This window comes from Nicotiana tabacum, chromosome 18 (assembly GCF_000715075.1).
Source record: "Nicotiana tabacum cultivar K326 chromosome 18, ASM71507v2, whole genome shotgun sequence".
Taxonomy (NCBI): Eukaryota; Viridiplantae; Streptophyta; class Magnoliopsida; order Solanales; family Solanaceae; genus Nicotiana; species Nicotiana tabacum.
Genome location: NC_134097.1, coordinates 40,446,138 through 40,455,705, shown reverse-complemented (window position 1 = coordinate 40,455,705; position 9,568 = coordinate 40,446,138). Strand labels below are relative to the sequence as shown.

The following is a 9,568-nucleotide window of genomic DNA, read 5'->3' as shown; positions in this document are numbered from 1 at the left end:
CATCCTGAAAATTTGGTGTTGCACTGATTTCCTTTTTCCTTTCTGCTTGATAGTTGCTTGCTGCTTAGAGCCTTAGACTGAGTAATGTAGTGTTCTGTAATCTGTATTCCAATGTTTAACCAGTTTATAAGAACCTGCAAACAAGCTCTAGAGAATTGGCATTCAAAGAACAAATGTTCAATTGTCTCAGGTGCACTATCACATATTGTGCAAATTGTCTTAGATTTTCCAGCATTTGTGCAAAGTACTGATGCCTTTGAGAATGCCTTAAGCCCTCTTAGCAACAGTAATACTGACTCACTTGTTTACTGTCTATGTTGTGGCAGGAAGTATTGAGCATTTATTAAAAAAATATGTGTTTCATTTTAAGATTTTAAGCTAAATATGTAGTTATATGTGTTTCATTTTAAGATTTTGTTGTCTCACTGTTTGATTTCTTTTAAATCAAATTTACAGTGACACAAAAACATGGCTGAAAATATCATGATTGATAAGGTGATTGGTGAAAGTGGAGCTTCTAATTCAAATGCCACATCACAATCTCAATCAGTTCAATCGAAAGCAAAAAAACAAAGAAAAAAGAGGTCTGTTGCATGGGAATATTTCGACCAAATTATTGATCCGGAAGGAAATCAAAAGGGTGTTTGTAAACATTGCAAAAGAGAATATTTTGCCGATTCAAAAGATAATGGTACGAAATCACTCCTTACACATATGGCCAAGTGTTTAAAAATGCCTTTAGATGTTGCAAAAAGTCAATCAAAACTAGGCTTTAACCCTATTCCGGGGGGTAATAAGGGTGATGTAGCCGTTGTTCCTTGGAAATTTGATCAAGAACAATGTAGGAAGGCTTTGTGTCGTATGGTGATCGTTGATGAACTTCCTTTCAGCTTTGTTGAAAAGGGAGGTTTTATGAATTTTATGAAAGTTGCACAACCTTTTTTCGAATTCCTTCACGTAGAACTGTGACTCGGGACTGTTTTGATCTTTTCAATGATGAAAAACGTAATTTGTTGAAGCTTTTTAAAGATCAGAGAGTTTGTCTTACCACTGATACTTGGACTTCCTTACAACGAATAAATTATATGTGTATAACTGTTCATTGGATTGATAGTGAATGGAAAATGCATAAAAGAATTGTCAACTTTTGTCCAATTTCTAGTCATAGGGGGGAAGATATGGCAAATAGTATTGTTAATTGTTTGAAAGAGTGGGGGTTACAAAAGATTTTCACTGTCACAGTTGATAATGCTAGTTCAAATGATGTGACGGTGAAGGAGCTTTCTAAGAAGTTAACTAAATGGGGGACCAATTCTATGAATGGTAAGCACCTTCACGTGAGGTGTATGGCTCATATTATGAATCTTGTTGTTCAGGATGGTATAAAAGAATCAATTGTGTCTATTGAACGTATTAGGCAAGCAGTGAGATATATCAGGCAGTCTCCTGCTAGGTGGAAAAAGTTTCAGGAATGTTGTGATGAAGGAAATCTAGTTAGGAACTCTTTATGTTTGGATGTTCCTACAAGGTGGAATTCTACATACTTAATGTTGAACAGGGCTATTGAATATGAGAGTGCAATTTTAGAATATGTTGATCATGATATTGGCTTGTCACATCATCTTGAGTTTGTTGATATTGTAAATGGAAGTCCTGCAGGTACACTTTTGAGTAGTGATTGGGAGGATGTAAAGAAATTGACAAAATTTCTTGAAATCTTTTATAAGCTTACTGTAAAGGTATCTGGCTCACTTTATGTTACATCAAATCATCATTTTCTTGAAATTTGTGAAGTTGCTGTTTACTTGAAACAATTGATATTAAATGAAGATGTTTTGTTGGGTTTAATGGCAAAGAAGATGAAGGAGAAATTTGATAAGTATTGGGGTGATCCAGAAAAAATGAACAAAATGATTTTCATTTCATGTGTTTTGGATCCTCGGTACAAGTTTGATTCTGTTAGTTTTGCACTTGCGAAGATGTTCGAAGAGAAAGGACCAATTATCGCGAAGGGAGTACATACATACATGACTTCATTGTTTGATGAGTATGTAAAGTCTTATTCAAAAGATAAAGTTTGTCGTCCCTCTTCATGTTTATCTAACTCTTCAATGGACACAATGGAAACTTCAAATGGATCTTTTGGTTCTTTCTTTGAAGAATTAAAAAGACATAAAGCTGGGATTGGAGGTTCATATTCTAAATCAGAATTGGAAAAATATCTAACAGAAGAAGTTGAAAATGAAATAGCAGACGGTAATATATTGCTTTGGTGGAAAGTAAACTCACCTAGATTCCCCATTCTTGCTGAGATGGCTCGGGATGTATTATCTATTCCTATTTCAAGTGTTGCATCTGAATGTGCATTTAGCACTGGAGGGCGTATTCTTGATTCATTTAGGAGTTCATTGACTCCTAAATTGGTGGAAGTTCTCTTGTGCCTTCAAGATTGGCTTCGAAGTGAGCCATTACCTGTAAGTGTTGAGGAAGATTTAGATGTTCTCGAGCAACTAGAACAAGGTAGCAATATTTTAATTTGTTTGATTGTATATTATTTTTATAAATAGTTTATTTAATATTTTTGTTGTTTGACTTGTTAATATATATTATCATAGATTTTGCCAATCTTGGAAACGAACCCTGCGATGATGATATGTAGAATCTTAGATAGTTGTAAGTTAAAACTTTGGTAAGTTAATTATTCAACTTATATGTTATTCAAATATTACTTGATTAATATATTTTCTTGTTATGTTTAATAGGTGTAACCAATAACCATGCCTCGACTTTGTGGTCTCAAAGCTATCTCACATGTTTGGAGTCACTATGAAAGGATTGAAGAAGGTGATGATGGATGGTGGAAAGTAAGATGTAGTTATTGTCATCTTGTTTTATGTATTATCATTATGTTTGGACTTTGGACAATTGGACTTGTTAATCCTAAGGTTGATACTACTTTGCATTGTTATTAATGTGTTTGAACTATTACTTTGGAGTTTGGACATTATATACATCTGTTTTTGGGTTGTGAAAGTTGGGATTTTTTTATCTCATATTTTTGTTAGATTGGAATTTGAGCTATTTGCATTTTGTATGCACAGGCAATTGAGGTACTGTCGTACTGGGTATGTTTAGCTCCTATTAATATTTCTTCTTGATATGTACAGCTTTGTGTGACTGGGTATGTTTAAAATGGGAGCTGTTTGCATTTTTTGGGTATGTACTGTGACAGTATGACTGGGTATGTTTAGTTTGAGGCAAAAAATGTACAGCTTTGTGTGCTGAAATTATTCAGCGAGAAGTTTAACTTTAAACTGAAATTATTGTGAGAAATGTTGGTTTTATGTGCAGCTTTGTGTGCAGTTTTCTGTTATGTACTGTGACTGCCACAAGATATTCATATTAGCGTTCAGTAAACTTTGTACAAAATTTACTTTGTACAAATATTAGCGTTCAGCACTCTTAATTTTAGGTAATATTCAGCGTTCAGCAATCAACACTCTTAGTTTTAGTTTTACCTTATCGGGTAAACCGATAACCGAACCGATAATGATCAATAACCGATTAACCGATAACCGATAACCAATATCTTATCGGTTTGGTTATCGGGTTATGATATTTGTAAACCGATAACCGATAGGCAAAACCGATAATGGTCAAAACCGAACCGAACCGACCGATGCCCACGTGTAAGTGTATGCATGTACGTGTCTCTCGTTGATTATTTGCAGTGGGATGAATTATTCATTTGTCAGAAATAGGATGGATGGGATAACTCAATCTTTAATTAAAGATTTTGAATTTGAGTCTTTAAATAAAATAAAATATATTGGTAGGGAATGTTTTTCCTTTAATAGACCTTACAGAACGCAAGTCCAAATTAATCGAGATCCCAGAAAAAATACAAAATGAGAAGAAAAGGAAAAAAAAACAATAGACTATATGCCTTGAAAGAGTTCTTTAGAAAAAAAAGCCTATTAATTAGATAGAAGTTCCCTTCTTCTCTCTATAATTTTTTTCTTCATTTTCTTCTTTTTGTGACTAATTTTGAAACTTATGAGATCTCCGAAAATGATCCTTTAGAAAATGAATATAGATTATAAAATTAAATTTGATTTACAAAATTCTCTTCCCCAAAGGCAGTTGACTTTCCTCATCGGTAAGCATTAGTTAATTAGGTACTTTAGACATAAGAGTTTTGACAATTTTCGTCTTGACTGTTTGATCGATTTAATCATCGTGTATTCAAATTTACAAGCTTTGGCTAATCCTAATTTGCGCCAAGTAGACAAAGGATTAAAGTGATCCTTATCGACATGGGTGGAGCCAGCAAGTTGCCTACAGGTTCGGCCGAACCCAGTAGCTTTAATTCGAACCATGTATTTGTTTTAAAAAATTCATTGAATATGTATAAATATTAATATAGAATCCATTAACTTAAAAGGATTAGAATCACGAACCCATAAATTTCAAATCCAGACTCCGCCTATGCTTATCGAAAGGTTTGTCATTCTCAGAATTCAAAATGAGACACAAAGGCATATCTAGAATTTTAGGAACATGGGTGCACCATCATGTTAATAATTAAAAAGAGCATGGAAAATTAGGAATTTATTTATTTATTAATTATAAAAAAGTATTAAATGAAAAACTATATGGGGATCGACATGACTTAAGGGTCAAAAGGGACACTTAGTCATAGGTACAGTAGATTAGCCAATTGAGCATGTGTCACGACCCAAAACTCAACATGTCGTAATGGCACCTATCACAGAACTAGGCAAGCCGACATTTCACAATAAAACTAGGCATTTGGTATTAAAAATAAGATGAAGCAAATTTAACATAAATAGTCGATATAAACAACTGTGACTCGAATACAATTTTTTTCCCAAAATTCGGGTGTTACTGAGTACATGAGCATCTATACAATAACATAGTCTGAAACACCGTCTGGAAAGGTAGGACAATATAAGTAAAACTAAGAGATAGAGGAGGAGAGTCAAGGTCTGCGGACGCCAAAGAAGCTACCTCGATGATCTCCGAACGAGTAAAAACTCCAAGATCAGCAACCATTGTGCCCGAAAATACTTGGCTCTGCACACGAAGTGCAGGGTGTAGCGTGAATACAACCAACTCAATAAGTAACAAGTCTAACATTTGGGCTAAAAGTAGTGGCGAGCTCAACCAATATAGTACAAATACAGAGTTTAACAATACAAAAAATGTAGGCATGCTTCCAGGTTTAACAGTTAAGTTCAACATAGATAAAATATGCCAAGTGTGACTCATATGAGGAATATGACATCTCTATATCTATATGCCAATATGAATATCATATGTGATGCAACACAATGTATATCTCAAGTACTCACACTCTCAGAGCACTCAATCTGACTGCCCTAATTCTCGCTCGTCACACTTAGTCACTCAGTAATGTACAATGCCTGTTGTGGCATTCAACCCAATTCACTTAAAGACCTAAGTCTTATTGCGGCGTGCAACCCGATCCATATATAGCCATAAGGCTTGTTATGACATGCAACCCGATCCATATATATCCATAAGGCTTGTTGCAGTGTGCAACCCGATCCACATATAGCCCTAAGGCCTATTGCGGCGTGCAACCCGATCCAGATATTTCACTCATAGCACGGTTCTCAAGCCCCAACTCAGTCATCAATCTCTCCAGTCTCTCGGTCTCACAATCTCATGGCAATTATCCCCAAACAATGATATATAACACAACAATACTAGTAACAAAGACTGAGATATGATGTGTGAATCATGGATATGACTGAGTACAAAATTGCCTTAAGCAAATAATTCAACAACAGAAACAACCATAGTGGGTCTCAACAGGATAAACATATAGCCTAACATGATTTCTAACATGAATCGGTAGCTTAATTACTCTAACACATAGAGATTGCATGAATGGCTACAAGGTCTGATGACTACACAGCACCATGGAAACAACCGGATCATAATTTCTATGGTGCACGCCCACATGCCCGTCACCCAGCATGTGATTCACCTCAAAACCAATCACACAACATGTAATTCAGGGATTCGTACCCTTAGAACCAAGTTTAGAAGTGTTATTTACCTCAAATCATGCAAATTTCTACTCCGATAAGCCCTTGCCTCGCGAATCGGCCTCCGGACGCCTCAAATCTAGTCGCAAACAATTCCATACAATCAAAAAAACTATAGGAATAAATTCCATATGAAAATGGTAAGTTCTTAATCAAAAGTAAAAAAGTCAACTAAAAAAGTCAACCTCGGACCCACATCTCGAAACCCAACAAAAGTTACAAAATTCGAATGTACATTAACCACGAGTCCAACCATACCAAATTTACCAAATTCCGACGCCAAATCGTCACTCAGATCCCCAAATTTAACTCTCCAATCCCTAGCCCAAAATTCCACCTTAAAAACATATAAACTAGGTGATGGGTAATCAATGTTATTGAATAAAAGTTACCAAAAGTGGCTTACCTCAAGAAATCTCTCGAAACCCCTCTCAAAAATCGCTTTACACCGAGCTTGCAAAGTCCAAAAATGAGAAAAGCTTCAAACCCTTCAAACTTAAGTTATGCCCAGGCCTTTCGCTCCTGCGATCGAATTTCTGCATATGCAGAGCTCACTTAAACTCTGCCCCACCCCTTCTGCGGTCCAAAGCCCTCTTATGTGCAACAATGCCCGCTCTTGCGGACTTCCAATCCCAGCTCACCCTCTGCTTCTATGGAACCAAACACGCATGCGGCATACTCCTCGCACCTGCGACCACTGGCCAACTCCCTTCAGGCCTGAACCAGTGACACCCAGCTTGTTTCTGCGAGCTCACACATGCGACCAATCCCTCACAGGTGCGGTCACACTAGTAAATCTTAGCTTCAGCACTTCTAAGTCCACAAATTTAATCTGATTCCCATATGAATCATTCCCGAGGCACTCTGGACCTCAACCAATTATACCAACAAGTCTTAAAACACAATACAAACTTAGTCGAGGCCTCAAATCACATCAAATAACATCAAAAACACGAATTGCACCCTAATTCAAGCCTAATAAAAACTAAGAAATTCAAATTCTACGATCGGTGCCGAAACCTATCAAATCAACTTTGATTGACCTTATTTTTGCACACAAATCATAAATGACACAACTGACCTATCGAAACCAAAATTCGAGCCCGATAACTATAAAGTCAACTCTCGGTCAAACTCCTCAACTCTCCAAACTTCCATTTTTCCAACTTTCGTCAATTCGAGCCAAAAATCAACTACGGACCTCCAAATCACTATGTATACACACTCTTAAGTCCAAAATCACCCTATGGAGCTAGCAAAACCGTCAAAACTCCATTCTTGATCCATTTACACATAAGTCAATATACGGTCAACTCTTTCAGCTTAGGCTTCCAACCTTGGGACTAAGTATCCCAATTCATTTCGAAACATCCCCATAACCAAACCAACCACCCCAGCAAGTTACAATTAATGATCGAGTATAGAATAAGCAGTAAATGGGGTAACAGGGCCATAACACTCAAAACGACCAGCTGGATCGTTACATCCTCCCCCTCTTAAATAAACGTTAGTCCTCAAACAGGTCTAGAATGATACCTGGAGTCTCAAATAGGTGTGGATATCTGCTCTGCATCTCCCGCTCGGTCGTCCAAGTAGCCTCCTTGACTGGCTGACCTCTCAACTGCACCTTCACTGAAGCTATATCCTTTGACCACAACTTTCGAACTTGCCGATCTAAAATGGTCAGTGGCTCCACATCATAAGTCAAATCACCATCCAACTGAACCGTGCTAAAGTCCAAAACATGAGACGGATCGCCGACATACTTCTGGAGCATAAAAACATGAAACATTGGATGAACACTTGACAGACTAGGTGTCAATGCAAGCTTATAAGCCACTTCCCCAATCCTCTCAAACACCTCAAACAGGCCAATGTACCGAGGGCTCAACTTCTCCTTCTTCCCAAACCTCATAACACCCTTCATAGGTGAAACTGTGAGTAGTACTTTCTCCCTCACCATGTAAGCAACATCATTGTCATGCCCAAAACCTAAAGAGGCGTGGTCGGCACCCGGTGTCACTCGGTCCGAGCGTACCACTCTGTAACTATGAACTCTAGAGGGGTAACCCTTAACCTAGGCCGATAAGGCCATATTCTGAATCATCTAAAAATATCATCTCTCTCATCTGAGGGGTAAATATACCCAAATATATATATATATATATATATATATATATATATATATATATATATATATATATATATATATATATATATATATATATAAATATAAACTGTGCAGGCTGATGAGGCCACCATGAACATCTACTGATATAAAAACTATACAGGACTTGTCTACAAGCCTCTAGAGATAATTGAACTGTACCATGGTCGGCACAGGACCTCGACCTACCCATACTCCAATGTCTAGACTTGGTAACTCCGAGGAAGTGGAGCTTACCAACCAAGCTGATGTTTGACTTTGTTTGCTGGGAGGGCCTGTCCAACTGTCAATGAGGACATGCAGGCATGAAATGCAGCATTCCCGACAAATGGGACGTCAGTACAAAATAATGTACCAAGTCTGTAAGGCAACCAAATAATTGAAAGTTAAAACTGAACTGATAATATAATAACTGAAAGTAACTGGGAATCAAAGATAATCTGAAGATATGCTTAGGGCATCTCCAACCTTACATCATTTTTTTACACCAAAATGGTGTAAACATTAAAATGGTGCAAATTAACTCCAACCCATTACACTATTTTTATACCAAAAAAGAATATTCCTTTTGTATTCTTCTGTTATACAATAAAAGATAATAATAAATTATTGATGAATAGTGTTACACCAAATTTGGTGTAACATTATTCACACACCAAAATGGTGTAAGAAATGGTGTTGGGTTGGAGCACTAAAACACCAAATCTTACACCAAAATAGCATTTGGCGTCAAAAATACCGTTGGTTTGGAGATGGTCTTACCTGCTGTTACTGACCGAACTCTCTCAATATAGAAAGTAAAATAGTTGTTCGGCTTTATAAGGCTTGGTATGTGTAACTGCTCTGCCATAGTAGGCTCGCTCATAGGCGTTCGGCCACACTAGGCTCTATATCTCGGCCATTTTGGGCTCGCTCATAGGCATTCACCCACAGTAGGCTCAATATATAACTCACCATCTGATATCAGGTTTCCCAATAGGGGCATGCCCATCGATTATAGCTCGATGGTGGTCAAAATTGTCGACGCCCCCTTTTTCTCTAACCGTGGGGTCAGAAATCGGGTATACGACATTGGGAGGACAACCCTATTCCCTTTAGAGAATTGGGTTTAGAAGTTAAAGAGTCGTCACCTAATGATTATTGTGCATTAGGACACTTTAAGAAGGGTTTGAGATTAAGGGACCAGAGATTAGGGTAAGGGCTAGAAATTATCCCGAGGGGAAGGTGTTAGGCACCCCTCAAGATCCACTAGTGTGGTTCCCGGCCATGTTGCAATTGTGACTTTACAAGTAAACAATCAAGG

General features: G+C 37.3%; 1 protein-coding gene across 1 annotated transcript; it reads left to right on the top strand.

The window, feature by feature from the left end:
- Window positions 1-468: 468 nt before the first annotated feature.
- LOC142172484 (zinc finger BED domain-containing protein RICESLEEPER 4-like) lies at window positions 469-969 on the top strand. The gene has a single exon (XM_075236114.1). The coding sequence runs from the start codon at window positions 469-471 to the stop codon at window positions 967-969; it is 501 nt and encodes a 166-aa protein (XP_075092215.1).
- The last annotated feature ends 8,599 nt before the right edge of the window (window positions 970-9,568 follow it).